Consider the following 16,439-nt stretch of genomic DNA (forward strand, 5'->3'; position numbering starts at 1 on the left):
CCTGTCCCACCCTACTGAGAAACTCTTCGTAACCCAGAGCACTCTGCTCAATGCCACTTGCCCAACCCATGTCACAAGGAATACTTCTGGAATGAATGGGGCTGTGAAGGAGGCTCTGAGGGAATTTGTTGTTTCATGCAGCACTTCCTTTACGTTTACCTTGCAAACAGAGGCAAATTGTTTCTTTTCTACTGAGTAGAGAAGCTGCTAATATTAAAAACAAATCTGAATCTCCTACTGAGACTTGGTTTTTTTTTTTTTGTTTTTTTTTTTGTTTTTTTTTTTTAACAGGAGCATCCTGTGAACCAAGACAAACATGTGAGGCTTGGTTTCTGACCAGAAAAAACACATATTCTAAACATCAGTGGACTGCAAGCAATCCTAACTTTTGCTACTGGTCTCAAAGTATTTACACAGAACTTCAGCTTGATTCTATTATATTTTTTACTTAGAATAAGAGACTAAAACTGACCAACACAAACCTCCCAATTAGATGACCCACTGTAAAATATGCAAAGTCACAACCCAAGGAGCAAAACCGCCTCTGCAAGAGAAATTCAAAGCACTTTTTATAGTCCCTTCTCTCACATGTGGCTGCACATTTGTGATTTTAAGTGGAAGAATTTTCCAGAGTGGAATGACTACAGAAAAATCCATGTATCCTGAAGAATTTGGAAATAAAAAGAATATGGATTTTTCTTGGGAATTAGTTTATTAGGAAAAACCCTCAAACACATAAGTTAAGTTTTCCTGGTAGAACTTTTAACCTATGCAATATGCCTTTTACACAAAGATTGATACTTTGTTCAGCAAAGCATCTGCACACAATCAAACACTGCCTTAGTGGCTTCACCTCAGAAGGACCATGTGAAACCAGCATCCCTGATTCCCTGTCTGTGCTAAATTAGCTCATCTGCAGCCCTGTGGCACAGTCAGGACAAGGACAAGTTTTGTTTTAGAGCAAGCAGCATTGTCCTAGCATGCAGCAATGGTCTTCCTCACATGAATCTTATTTGTTGCGCAGCTGTTCAGATTTTCCTTACTGGTTTACTAACTAGTTACATCCAGTAAGAAGTTCTTCAAATTTTATTGCACAGATACCACATGTAATAATATGCTTATTGTTCTCTTTATTTATACAAGGAATATGGAATTGGAAATTACAGGAAAGCATCTGTACCTATCTATGTGATAATCACTTCTGGCTATATTATGGCATTGCTGATGTCCCACAGTAGGTGCACCAATAAAGGTGTGCTGTGCCTTTCCTCCAGGGTATTTGATGCAAACCATCTTAAAATCCAAATGGAAACCATCCATAAACATCCAGCTGGAAGCACCAAAGCAAGAGAAAACACCCCTTCTAAGTGATGAATTTAAAGCACCCCATTAAGTGATAAATTTGACATTCTCAACCATATCTCTTTACTAAACTGACTGTAGCAGAAAGTATATTGGCCTATGAGACTGCACAGCACCTTACACATTTTTGCAATAATTCTGTTATAAATTGTAATGAACTATCATAGCTTAGCATTTTTTCCAGTCTAAAATATGTATGACCAACCAATCTAAAATATATATGAACAAAGGGCTAAGTACAAATATGGTGATAGTAATGGGTGTACTACACTCTCTGGAACAGTCTAATGTATCCAGCTGCTGGACAAGAGCATGCTGAACTGCCACAGCAAAACAAAACACTATTAAGGCCTGCTTCAGATGAAGAGCTGGAGATCATATCATAATGAGACCATTTCTACAAGTACAAAGTAATTTAGTTTAGTGATTTCACAGGGGATTCACAGCTAAAACAATTGATGGAGAGATTCTCTGCTCTCCCAAGCCCTGCAGTGTGAGGTTTGTTCTTGGTTCCTGTGCAGTGTGAAGGGTGAATGGCAAGCCCTCTCCACCTTGGAGTGTCCATATTGCAGAGAATATTGTAAGGAAAGTTCAGCTGAATTTCAGAGAAAAGCTGCAAAGACAGTCACATCATTTTCTCCCGGTTAATGAGAAAAATAATTTTCAGCACATCTATTTCAAATAAAAGCACTTTAAAAGAAGGTTTTGTTCAGTGTTATAAACTTAAATAATGGGAGGTATTAGGTGATAGACAATCAGCTTTATGTTTACATAACTCATTGTCATCACAGCCCCTTGACTTTCTGAACTGGACTTGCTCTAGTAACAGTAATGGACCAACTCTGCCAGGACACTGGCTTTTAGAACACTGTCTGTAAACTGAAGATTCTGCAATTTTATTATAAAAATATTGATCTATGCATTAATAATTTATGTATAAATTAAATTGTTATGTTTACACATAGTATGATTTAAAAACCTGCTATATTTAAAACCAAATCCTCAATCCCAAAAGTTCTTTGTTTTTTGGGGTTTTTTATCCCAGAGGGAATTTTTAAAAATGTTCCACTAGAAAGGTGCTGTGCTCAAGAATATGCTACTAGCAATTATTTAAGTACAGCACTGACTTTCTGAAGGGGAGGGTAAAAGGAAAAAAGGAAGCCCATACCTATCACCTGAAAATTTTAATCTGCTATTTTTTTCAGTTTTGAAGGTGTTTCCTACTGCAAGCTCTCCAGCCCTGTTTCTCTGTTGCAAGACACACACTGAACACAGCAAGGTCATCCCACTAGAGTGCCAATACCTGGATACCACCTACAACATCAAGCCAATACCAAAACCCACTGGAGCACAGCATCACTAACCTAGAAGTCAAAGGCCCATCCAGGATAAGAGTCCTCCCTCCCCAGCTTGGAGTTCCCTTTGCTGTCTACCAGAACCTGATCCCAAAGACACCCTGCTGTGTATCTCCCGTCATTTGGAGGATGAAAAAGGGACTGCCCTGAAGGAACACACAACATTGCCACCTTGCAGAAGTAACTCCTCTACCACGCTCCTGATCCTGGCAAAAGGCAGGACAGAAGGACAAAGCTGCAGTAAAACCAAAACTCACCAGCAAATAATTTCTTTTCAAAAAGCTTCCTTTTCAAAAGCTTGTTTTCCCCACTCACCCCAATGCTTCAATATGCATTAGGGCCAGTGAAATGATGCCAAGAGGGACAGCATGCCCCATTCAAACAAAGCTGTTTTAGCAGTAGCATTCTCCAACATAAACATTCTTCTACAAAATAAGCCATTTGCCAGCAATAACCTATATATTGATGTGGTATTAAGAGAAACTTGGAGGGTTCAGCTGGGAGACAAACTGTCAACCAACCACTAATTAGTTTTTATGACGTAACTCATAGCTCAGTAATTTCCCAGAATTTAATCACGGGGCACCCAGAAAGATCAATTAAAGAACAGGCTCAGAATTTGTTAGAGCCCTGTCTGAGACAGGGCAAGGCAATGACCTCAGCAGCTTTGCCACAGAATTTTATGAATTAACAAAGAAAGGATTTACAAGGTAAGTTTAACTAATCTTGTGTTTCCTTGCAGACCCATTCATTGTTTTTACAAAGGACTGAGTTTTTTAAATGAAGTAAAAATTGAAGGATTGTATGTTGTAGCTAGTGTTTATTTTACAGCTTCATTTACATGAGACCATTCTATGTGTGACTTAAATTACTCCACTATTTTTTGCTGTATCTTCTTTTATCTCCCTCAATAAAAAGGGTAAAAATCAGAGTAGGTATAAATTTCTTTAGATTCTTGAATAAGAATTATATTACATTATCAGAATGAATAGTAGAGAATTCCTCTTCAGAAACACTCTTCTCCCCCCAAAAATACCCCAAAATCCCTTATTAAAAATTGTCCAAACAACATTTAATAAAAAGAAAAATGGAATTTTTGGCCACAAAATTCTATTATTTCCTTTGTCCTTTCACTCATTTTAAGTTTTTTTTATTCCCGCAGCCTAAAACAATGAAATCTCTTTTATTCCCACTTCTTGCTTTCTACCGTCAATCTTTTTTTCATAAACTGAATGAAAACAGCAATAAAATGCTAAAAACGGTTTTCTCAGTTCTTAAATGGTTTTGCTTATCAAACTTATGGAATCTGATTTTTTTTTTCACTTGTTAATTTTGTTCTTCTGTGCAAACATACAGAATATATACAAGAGAAGTACTGCACAGCTAGGATGAAAACTTCATTCCCTGTTTTTTCTGCACTTTGTTCTGCAAAAAGCTCTTCCTCACTGAGATATTTCAGAAGAGGCAATTTAACTTATTTTTTGGCCAAGTTATCTGAAGCTAGATTATACTGAAATGGTCTAAAAAAAGTGAGTATTTCTGAAGATCTACTAACACTGTTGTTTAAATAATATTTGAAATAATCATAAAAAAAGCCACTAAATGTAGCACGCTGTTTTTTCTTACAGTGACAAACAGCACCAAACTGAGTCACGCATCCTAGCTATGAGAACAAGATAGTAAAGGAAGTTTTGTGGGTTTACATTTTCTCTTAAAAAAAGGAACATTCAAAGTTGGTCTTTTTCACCTGAATTTTTTAACTTCTTCAAAGCAAAAATATTCTATTTAATAAACATTGTATTTGTACTGACTAGGGTGATGATGACAGCAATGATGACAATGATGAACATTTCATGAGCAACAATGGAAAGCCAGGGCATTGGAGACTGGATTGGGAAGAACTGTATGTCCATGAAGCTGCTGCTGCTATTTCACAAGATTCACAAGTCTGTTGTATGACACTGTCACACAACTCAAGAAAACCTTGAGCAGCTCGAGATTCTCAAACTCCTTTGGATGAAGGCAATGACCATGGGGATGCTAGAAGAGCATCAAGTACTGTAGCAGCTCTGTTTTGCAATAATAATCAAAAATTTAGGGAGAGGGGTTTGAAGAAGAGTAGGGATAACAAAAAGGTGCTGCTAGCCAAGAGCACTTGGGATACAGGAGAACCAGATTCAGGTCTCTGCTCTGAATTAGAACAGGATGTTAACAAATCTGCTGGTGGGAAGGAACATGTGTTTTAAAGTTCCTTGCTTCATCCGGAGGCAGAACAGAAACATTTGAGTAATGAGAAACTGCACACCTAGCTCTGCATCTGCACCAACAGCTTCATTTTCAGGAGTTCACAGCTCCCTCTAAATCACATTAAGACCAGGGCTTAAATGCTAATTAAGGAGCATGTGCATATTAATTTTCTGCTTCCCTCTCTCTGAGAGTAATGGGAATGCTTTTAAATGCCTTTTGTTTGGTTTCTTATGAGCTTACTTGGTTTCTTAATATATTACAGGGCACTTCCTGCACTGCTTACAGAAGCAAATTTCCCACTGCTAGTGGGAGTTTTCCCTAAGTAAGGTCAGCAGACTTGGTCCCAGGGGAGTGAGCTGATCTTCAGGCTTAGCTACCCCAAAAATCTAGCAGAAAGCAAACCAGATATCATTCTTCTTTAGAATTTGTTACTATATTGTACCCTTCTCCAAGGATCATCGTCCAAGACAAACAACTAGGAAACGTTTTGCTGCAATAATCCTTTCAATTAAGACTCCCATTACAGTGAAACAGCTGCTCACTAGAATACATCTTTGTAATAGAACTATTTATTTTCCAGAAAACATTTCTTTAGTTAAGACAGATGCAATAAACCAGATCCACGGAAGTTGCAGAAATCAAAGCAGTGAGCAAAATATGACCAGCTAAATATCCTTGAACTGAAAAAGGGGTGCTTTCTATGAAGGCACAATTTATTCTTCTGTCTTGACAAAAAAAGCCCACTCAATTTAAAGTACGTGTGGTGTCTCACTCTCAACATAATGTCAGTGAGCTGCAACTGAAACATCAGGATAAACCCTCACACGTACATCATTAGAAAAAAAAAAAAAGAAAACACTCCAAAAACTTTTGTCCTCTGTCTGATCAGTGATGTTTGTGTGGGTCTTTAAAAGCCCTTTGAAATGTCCACATCATAAATATTTGATGGACAACGTCTTGCTTACTGTCATTTAGGTGCTGCTCTTGGCATGGAAAGACAAATGAATCAGCATCTTGTTCCTGCCTCCTGCTCCACACATACATGGTTTCCCCCGCTCCCAGCCCTGAGCAGCCTGCTGAACACTATTTATTTATTTTATGAAAAAGTCCAACTCACATTACTGTCATTCAAATATAAACAGTAGTGATAAAAGCTGTTATCATGAAAAATGTAATCCAAGTTTTGTGAGAGCTTGCAAATAAGCAGTTTTTTCTTGCTGACATTTCAGTCTTTGCAACTCCAGACAGCTTGCACATGTTTCAGACAATGGAGATGACAGCAGGAGGGGACATTCTTTTTCCACCTACCAGTTGCCAATGATTCAAAAACATTTCTTGTCAGTTGTGCCTCTGTTGGTGACCAGTGCTGCAAAAACCAGGGAAGCACCTTCCAGTGAGATGATGGATGCCTGTGCCCTAGAGGCACTAGGAACCAGGATTATTTCTACAGTTGGACTTGATGATCTCAAATGTTTGTTCAAAACTAAATTATTCCATGCTAACAGCAGCTCCATATTCCTGTCTTCAGGAATGAGTTCCAAATCCAGCATCTTCTCTTTGCCCATAAAGGCGTGACAAGTCCTCAGGCTGAGAGGAGTACCACATCTACACAAACTGCATAGACATTTCTCTAGCTCTGCTTGAAGATGCCAGGGCCTGTATCACTACAGCACCAAATGATTTCTCAGAACTACAAATGGTGAAAACTGATGAAACTGAAATCAGAAATACAACTGGTGAACAGTCAAGACTTTGCTACATAATTCTCCTTTAACTCTTAAATCCTTTGAAAAAAAGCAATCCACAAACAGTGTCTACGTGTCACACCCTCCCAGTTTCTTGTTCAGCCACTTAGCAAGGGTAGTTCTGTGCTCATGAAAGGAGCAAAGCAGCTGGAGCACAGATCAGTCTATCAGGTGACAACAAAAAAAGACCTGATAAATCACACAACTAAGAAATAGAAATGAAGGTAGATGACTTCAAAAGAAGGAAAGAAAAAGCCAAGGCTGCAATATTCTTATAGTGGAGATTGTCTCTGAGGCTCAGTATGACATGAAATTACAGTGCTGATCTGCAATGAATTAACACCAATCTAGATTTCTACTCGAGGCTTCCCAAATTCCTGGGGATTCAGGCTCTGGATTCAAATCCATTACAGACACAGGAGCATCCATAGGCTTAGCTGTGAAATCTGATAAAAGAGGCCTAATATCTACCAATTATTGTGCTTTAAAGGCATAATTATTTTCTGTCATAATAAGATCCTGTCAAAAGTATACACTTTTCCGTGTGTAAGGATGAAATTCAGAGTAAAAGAAAATAAAATCCATGCTTAGTACTTGACTTGAGGAGCCAACCTCTTGCTGACAAGAACCTATTTGAAATAAGGTCAAATGAGAAGGGAAAACACAGAAGAAAAATAAATTATATATAAATTTTAAAGAAATAGTGTCTACCTCTGTGGACAGATTTCTGGATCTACCGGAGAGTAATTCATAGCAAAAAGCTGGTGCCAAGACACTGCAATGAGAAGTCAAGTTAATGCCATCACCTGCCTTGCTGTCTAGTACAGTCAAAGGCTCATTTCTTAATGCTTCTTCAGACATCATCTGGTGTTGTGGGTTCAGGATGTGACTCACTGTAGTGTGACTGCCTTCAAACAAGGCGGTAGAAGTGGAGTGAATGGGAACAGCTGCACTGCTTTTGAAAAACTACACTGATTTTATTGGAATTCCTCACACCTACAGGTCAGCCGTGATAATAAAAAAACATACCTCATATTTTACTGGCTTTTTTACCCTTTCTGTATGAAAGCATGATAAAACCTGGTTGTTTAACATACAGGAGTATGAGAGATGAGAATAGGGAGTGTTTTATATTTATATAAAATGTGTTTTATATTCTTCTTACTCTTTCATTTTCCAAGCCCAAGCATAATCCTCTAAGACGATATACAGTTCTTCTGACTATTGAACTCTTGAAAACAATTCTGATGACCACAGTAATGCTCCAAATCTTCCAACACTGTACATCTCTTTAACCAAGCCACCAGACAGCTTCAAGCCAGAAACAGTTAATTTAGCCTAATAACAAATAACCCTTCCCAAAATACTCAAAACATGGACAGAAAACCTTGACAAACCATCTGACTCTTACCATCTATATACAGGTTTTCTGGAGACATCCAGCAAGTGATTTTGGTATGTGAGTTTAGGGGCATAAGTTGGGTTATTCTACTTCCCATCACCAAAGGATAAATTCTGGTTCATAAAAGGATCATATTCCACTTTGAAGTTTTATGAGTCTTTAGGGTCACTCAGTTCATTAGAAGCCTAAAAACTAGAAAACTACCTCTGGTCCACCATGCATACACAGTTTCTAGATGGTGTGCCAGCATCCCCACTTAACCCAAAAAGTCCTCCTTCTCCTCAAATCTAAATCCAAGAGGACAATTTCTCTTTGCAGACTGAAAAAAGTAAAAAATATATCTTAAGATATTTATGAGATGTGTTGTTTCTTTCTTACTTGTGTAGATTAGCATCAACTTCTTGGGATTAAATCTGAATTGACCTTACCAAAGCATTATCTAGGTTGCTTAGCACAGCCCCATTTTAGAACAGACATTTTCATTTAATCTCTTTTTTTCTTCCAGTAGCCTCAAGATATTTATTAATTCTCCACTTAGGAATATATTCCAAAATTTTAAAAAGTACAAGTTCACAGGAGTTCATATCACAGGAGTTCACATGCAAGAGCATTTCCCCCTATTTTCTGTATTTGAGCTAATATTTTCATTCTTCAGTTTAGGATATCACACTCAGGTTTAGGAGGGAGATTATGCAGTCTTTAAAACTTTAACATTTAAACTCCTTGGGTGTTACTTCTTCCTCACAGTAGTTTTTCTTTTTCCAACCTCTTCCCCAGGCGGTGCTTTAGCCTTTGTGTTTAATAGCATTGCCCTGATTAAAAACTGAATGCACTGTCCTGTCTAAAATTTGGGGCATATCCATATGATATTTAATTCCTACTTTATCCCTACTGTGAGCCATGCTTTTAATTATTTTATATTCATATAGATAAACACATTTTTATTCTTTGTTTCAGTTTGCTTGGAAGAGTTTAACTCAGCTTGATTTCTGGAAAATTCTATTTCATCTGACAACTTCTGACCTCTAAGATTATTCCCCTTTTACTCATTCCTTTCAAACTCTGTTTATTCTTAATGTTGTTTGTGGGAGTTGTTAGTCAGAAACTTAGGTCTGGACTTCACCTCTAAAAGACACCTGTGCTTGAGATGGGAGTTCTAGAAAGATTGTTGCATTTTTTACTAGAAAATGTCACCACATCGAAATGTTTGAGCTCTTCAGTCATTATCTAGTTTCCCTAAACTTATGTTGCACTTCAGGTTAAGAAAACCTTCAAGATTATTTTCTGTTAATTTTGGATCATAAGAATAGTGATGACTAACTCTCTCTGACGTCTGTAGTCTCTCCAAACCCAATTTTAAAATAACACTGACTCTTCACAAGTCAGTAATTGTTTAAAAAGTTGTTTGCACTAGGGAAATATTTGGCTGTATGGTTATTAGGATCATTCATCCTCTAATTTATAGTAGACCATAACAATTGCATGTTGATTTTCTCCTCCAGTATTATCTGAATCCAGCCAAGATTTTATCAATCTCCTACCTTCTTCCTGAAATGTAATTTTGACTTTTAAATGACTCTATTGTAGATGCAGATTCAAAAATATCCCCGCAATTTCCCTCCAGTCTGCTTACTGATTGACAGAGCTAAAAAGACGCAGCAGTGTAAACATTTTTGATTCCCTTTTAACTCTGTATCACACAACTTCCAACAGAGCTCAATCAAGAAGTCTCAGAATCATCACAGTGAAACTTTACTGTCTCAAGGGCTGGTCCATTCTCCGCTGTGGGGAAAACAGGGCAGGAGAATGTTCCTGGCTTGGATGGGAGGTCATTCTGCCTGCTCTGTGTAATGCACATAAAATTAACAAATTTTACCAGTGAACCAAAAAAATGAAAAAAATAAAAAGGCTCCTTAAAACCAAAAAATAGAAGCATAACACTTCTCTAATCATTTGCATACAAAGCACACTAAAAAGAGGAAAGGCAGTTTAAGTCAGAGAAAGTCATGCTTCAGGACAAAGAAGGGAGAACAAATTCTCGAAGTTTGGATGTCCTAGCAAACCCAGGACCACCCTCTTTGCATCAAAATCTGTGGCCTGACTAATCAGAATTAGGATTATAGGACTACATGACGCACATTCAATCACATTCTACATTTTAAGATGCTGGTATTTTTACATGATTTTTTAAAATGCATTTTCATCATTTCATTATTTAACTCAATTTAAAAACATGATATAAGGTCATTCTGAATTTAAAATCCTTTCACAACCACAGCAAGCCTACGTCAGATCCCAAATTTTAGAATGTGAACACATTACGGAAAGTGCTTTTGTCACTGCTCAACTCCGCAGCTGGATCCTAAACCACATTTGCTATGCTTGTCTCACTCAAACTCATGGCAGAAATTTCTACTTACACTTTAGTGGTATTGGATAGCAGGACTGCTAGCTCACAGCAAACCCCTAATCTACCATGCTGTTTCTAGATTACATTCCCATTTCTGCACTCTTTCACCTTCCAAATACAACAATAAAAGTTTTGTTTAGCATATCCTTGCTGGAAAGGAATAAAATTGACTAATTTTCAATTATTTTAAAAAAGAAGAACAGAAAGAACATCTAGCAAAGTAATCTTCAGAAGCTGTATAAAGTAAAATTGATATTATTAGGTGTTATCTGTAGCTTAATGAAATCGGGGGTAAAAAAAGCAACATTTTTAAACTTATTGCCAAAAATCAAAATCCCTTATCTGCATTCCTAAATTACTTCTCTGTATAAAAGATTTTAATTTACCTATACTTTGGGGTAAAAAAGAAGATTGGTTTTGCCGCTAGTTCTTTAGTCATGGTTAGAGTTAAATTAAACAATGCTAATCACACTATGACATGTTCAGTTTGAAGCTGACTATCACCAGGGCAGGGGATCGACTTGAAACATTAAAATAACTAAAGAGGTCACTTCCAGGTGATCCCAAACTGACTTTTTTCTTTCTCTAAAACAAATGTTATTTAATATGTCAGGAGAAATACTGCTTTAAAATAAACTAAATAATTCAAAATCTAATGCAGCTATAAAAGTGCTCATTTCTACAATGGAAACAGTTTGTGACAGTGTCAGCCTTCCTTAAGTTGGCTTTTTCTTGTACAATTTAGGATTTCCACCACTATCCAAAAACCCCATACCAGTCCAATTCAAAACATCTTATTTCAATAGCCTCTGAAGAATTTTTGCCCTCTTTGGAAAGATTCAAATGTAGAGAAGGGAAATGAGTCTTGGCAAAGACTCATGTCATCGACAACCACACAAAAGGAAGTCCATATCAAATAGTTAATTGCAAGTTAAAAAAAATTCTAGTTATTTTCTCCTCCTGACTTCTGTATTCCTGCCCCAGCTCTGATGGCTTTGCTTTGCTTACAAGTCTTCAATCAACAAACTGATGAATTTCTGCCATACCTGGATCCAAAAAATCCAAATTTCCAGCACTCATATAAAACATGATAATGAAAATGGGTGACACATTGTCTAATCAACCAATTACTGGGAATCCCTGCTTACAATCTAGTCTGCAAAAGCCAAAAAGTGAAAGAGCTCAGGCACTGGAGTGTCCATTCTGAGAGCAGAATATCCCATTTGGGAACAGCATTACAATGAAGTGAGAAAGCCACAAGTATTTGTTATCACCCACAACTTAAGACAGTACCCCACACTGCCAGCCCAATGCTTCTTGTGAGTTCACTCTCACTTAGCTGAAGGGGGTTCTAATTCATCTCCTAAGAAAATAGTGAAGAAGCACACAGTACAAATAACAAATGTTCATTAGCTCTTAAGATGCAAGAACATTTCTGAAGGTGGTTAATGTAAAGGTTTCGCTTCATTTTCACTCTCACAGAGCCAAACTTTCCGTGAACAAGTACTTACTGGATTTGGCCTGCTGATTATAAATAACACACTCCTCTCTTCTCTCCCAAGAGAATACCTTATAATGTTGGGAGTGGTGAAACCTAGCTGAGATGCAGTGTTTTAAGTCAAAGAATGTTTATGTAGCAGCCTGGCATGTGCCCAAGAACATGTGCCTAATCCAGTAGAAATCCCATTTCTTATTGCTGAACAGCATTTTCAAACTTATAAAAATATCTTCACACTGATGCTTTGGGCTAGTACAAAGAAACTCAGTGGTTTCAAAGACATTCCAAAGAGTTCTCCCACCTAATTTAATCACCATTTCTATCACTGCCCGAAGTACTTTCTAATGATAACTTAAAGATAACAGGCAAGAAATAATTTTCCAAGAAACAAACAAATCATCTTTGTTGTTATGCAGGTAAAATGCAGGTGAAACTCTCCTCAAAATCACATAAACTTAAATCTAATTTGACTGAAGAGTATTGTAAATCTACCAAAGAATAGGTCAAAATTCAAGCTGCACTTCCCTTAAAGTTAATGTGAAATTCAAAGAACAAATGCAGGTGAGTGTAAAAAGACTGCTAGTAAAACAGATACATCATAGAATTAATGAGTGCACATTGGGGCATTGCTGTCATACAAAACTCAAAATAATGTTTGTAAAAATTTTTTTCCCATATTCACTTGGATCAATTCTCTGCTGAAAAGCCTTAATATATATTAGGTGATCAAAATTTGTTACTGCAATCCTTCTGCATTTTACAATTCTGTGCAGATTATTGCAAAACACAAACCCTTTAATATCTGCAAAACAACTGTTCCATTTCATTACAATTTCAGCCACACTCAGAATAATTCTCAATTAATATTTTTTTGGATTATATTTCATAATTTTATCAATCTACACATTTTTAAAACATCATTTTTACTGATCTCAGTGCTGTGCCAAGTTCATTTTTACAACAGAGATACAAGTTTTGTTATCCTGAGCAGTGTGTTAATTCAGAAGCAAATCCATTCTTTTTGCCATTAACATAAGCAGACTGAGCAAAAGACTACTCAATGTGTGAAATCAACTGATTCCCTCCCTCATTTTTTTTATTTACATGACTGGCTACAGAGTCTTATTAATCAAAAAATAGGAAATTAAATAAAGTAAAATAAAACCTATCTAAATGTAAACTCACATCTCTTACTGGGAAAAAATAAGCCACATAAACCAGATATTTTGTACAGTTAATGAGCCATTGGCCCAAGACAGGACCAATCTATGTTGTCATGCTTCATTATTCCTACAAAAACATAATGTACATGCCTTTATTAAGGATGAACACAGAACTGCAGTAGATATTAGACACAAAAGAAAAAAAAAATATGAACAATGTCACAATCACTTAGAAACCAGGCTGTTGCACAATTTACTGTGTATTTGTCATTGCCAGAGAAATAGGTAACAAATCAGTTCCTGATTTTAGAGATAATTCATATAGAAAAATTACTGCTGAAATTACGGGGCTTCACTACACATGCAAAGAGGTAAATGTCTCAAAAACTATTCCCATTAGCCACCCTTGAAAAACTGGTCAAGTTTTAAGTTACTCCTGTAGACAAGATGTTATTTGCAATGAATGCTTTTTACACAGTTATCTCTGCCTATGTTCCATAGGCTAGTTTTAAGATGCTGACAGGTAAAATACCAACTTATTTTTCAGTACGGGAGACAAATCCTTCAGTTTGAATTGAAACTAATCCATGGAACATAGGCAGAGAATCAGACAATGATTTATATCTTCATGTTTAAGGATTAAGATTACTTTATCTTAGTAATTAATCTTTTTAAGAAGATTAAAATTTTTAGGGGGAAGAAGGAAAAAAAAATTACTCATTAATCTTTAAACACCATCTGAACTATTTGAGTATAATAGTTTTTCTCCAGTGTTTCTAACCTTTTAAGTTTCTGTCAAAATTTAAATTAATGTAGATGTCATGACATCATCCATTTCAGATTAATTTCTAATTCTTTACACTGTAAAACCCTTAGGCTTGGTGGAGAGAAGCTTCATAAATTCAGTTACTGTAAAGTGCAAGAGATAGGAATGCTGGTCAGAGATTTTGATGAGGAGCTGAGTGTGTCAGGAGATGATGAGGAAAGAAAAGATAAGTGGAAAACTAGAAAGTTCAAAAGAATAAAAATAATTTAATCAAAAGAAACAATTTCAGGAAAAAAATACTATCTGAGTAACAGAAGTTTTAGGGGAAAAATACAAGTTAAGTACATAAACATATATTTGGTTTGTTTTTGGGGGCTCTTTTCAGTAAAGTTCATTTGTTTCTTGACTCTGATTTACTGGTGGTTTCACTGGTTTTAGCTAAAACATTTCATTTTTCTTTTCTGTGTTCTGGACACAACAAAAAAAACCCAAAAACAACCCTGAAAACTTTCTAGGAAGATACACCTACACACATACACAATTTAGAAATGTGACAGGGACAGTGGGAAAAATGGGTACACTCAGAAATACTAAATTTATATAAGGAGTTAATTCTGACAAACACATCATAGCATGACATTCAGGTGAAGTGCAATGCAATGGGATACACAATGCAGAGAAACTATCCAAAGTCCCAAGAAATCATTTTCCTCTGAGGTGATATTTCTAGCATCAGTGATGCAAACTAGATGACTCTATTAAGTCACACAGGAATTAGCCCTACTCAAATAGACTTTTTTATACTTTAAAAGAGGAGAATTTATATGTCTCTCCACTGTCACTCTTGGCATCTAGAAAATGGCTCTGTTTATCCTGTCAATCTCTGGGCACACACAGAAGGGGCAGCAAAAGTAAAGCACACAAAACCAGTAGGGTAATTGCATATTTTCTTAGCAGCTGCAACCAAATTCCCAATGAGTGTTTCCCTCTCAATTCATACTTTTAGCATCTCTAAGAGAAACTAACTCACAGCTGGACACAGATGTTCCAGGCTTACACTGTCCTTGTAATAGTCCCCTATAAAAATGACTGACAGCCTTACACCACGAGTGGGATTTCCCACTTTTTATGCTTGTTTAAGTTATTTTTCAGGCCTGCTTTTCCTGGTTCCACTGGCTATGGACACAGACAACATAAACTGAGCTCACATGATTGGTATGGATCCCCACCAAAAGACAGGGACACCTGTCCTACAAAGACAGGCTTGAAGAGCTGGAATTGTTCTGCCTGGAGAAGAGAGGGCTCCAGGGAGAACTCATTGCAGCTTTCCAGTACTTAAAGGAGGCATATAAAAAGGAGGGCTAAGGACTTTTCAAGCAGGCAGATAGTTACAGGACAACAGGCAATGGTTTTAAACTGAAAGAGGGCAGGTTTGGATGAGATATTAGGAAGAAATTCTTTACTCAGAAGGTAGTGAAACACTGAAACAGGGTGTCCAGAGAAGTTGTGGATATCCCATTCCTGGCAGTGTTCAAGGCCAGGTTTGATGGGGCCCTGAGCAAGACTATAAGGAAGCCCTTTCCTCCCCCATTAACAGGGGACTGTAAACACCCTTTTCAGCAGCATTACATTCTTGCTGTAGACAAGGCACACCTCTGTATGTGACATAAATGCTTGAATGCCTGACGCAGTTATTTGTCATCTCCAACAGCAAGCCCTTCGAGTTATTTTTGCTAAGGCAGAGGTATAATGCCAGGATGACAGCTGTTTAAATAAGTACTTAAAATACCATTGAATGAAAAATTTGACAACAAATTTAATTCTCATAATTAATTACCAATTCACACCTGGAGCACAATCTATGATAGGATGGCTTTGAGAGGGTTCTTGAAACTCATTTTTTACCCAGACCAGTCAGTATTCCAGAGGTAATAAAGCCATAAAAAGGAATGGCCAGCAGTGCTATCAGACAGCCCCAATGCAATTTGGGGCAAGCATGGTTGGAAGTCCTTGAGCACCAAAGCCAGAATATTGTGAAACTATAGCATCAGGGAATTTACAGTATGTATTAGAACTCAGATCACTTGATGAGGGGAAAACTCTCAGAACTTCACCTTCTACTACACCAAAGTTTTTGCAAGTACACTGTGCACCACAGACTCTGAAGAATGAAGCAATGAACTTCTCACCTTGCATCGTTGCTTTTGTGGGTTCTGAAAACAGAGGAATGAGCAGGAGGTAGATGAGGTAGACAAAGGAGAGCCCATTGTAACGGAAAGCACAGGCTGCAATGAGAGAAAAGAAAAACAACATATTGTTTAACTTCCTGATAAAATCAAATTTAATGACACAAAGTATTTCCCACTGGAGTTAATGATTAACCCTGTTTCAACCACTTATTTAAACAATTTTTTTTCAGGTATCCAAGCTTATACTTATAATAAATCTTAGAATCAAAGATTAGGTCAGGTTGGAAGGAATCAAAGTGGGT

General features: G+C 36.9%; 1 protein-coding gene across 6 annotated transcripts in view; it reads right to left on the reverse strand.

The window, feature by feature from the left end:
• Positions 1-16,439, reverse strand: part of PIEZO2 (piezo type mechanosensitive ion channel component 2) — a 286,113-nt gene that overhangs the window by 218,848 nt on the left and 50,826 nt on the right. For all 6 annotated transcript variants that reach the window (XM_086892756.1, XM_086892783.1, XM_086892749.1 and 3 more), the window contains exon 2: positions 16,138-16,233. In XM_086892756.1, coding sequence (XP_086748882.1) covers positions 16,138-16,233 — 96 coding nt within the window. The remainder of the gene's footprint in view (positions 1-16,137; positions 16,234-16,439) is intronic.

The sequence above is a fragment of the Cyanistes caeruleus genome, chromosome 1 (assembly GCF_971803275.1).
Source record: "Cyanistes caeruleus chromosome 1, bCyaCae1.hap1.1, whole genome shotgun sequence".
NCBI lineage: Eukaryota > Metazoa > Chordata > Aves > Passeriformes > Paridae > Cyanistes > Cyanistes caeruleus.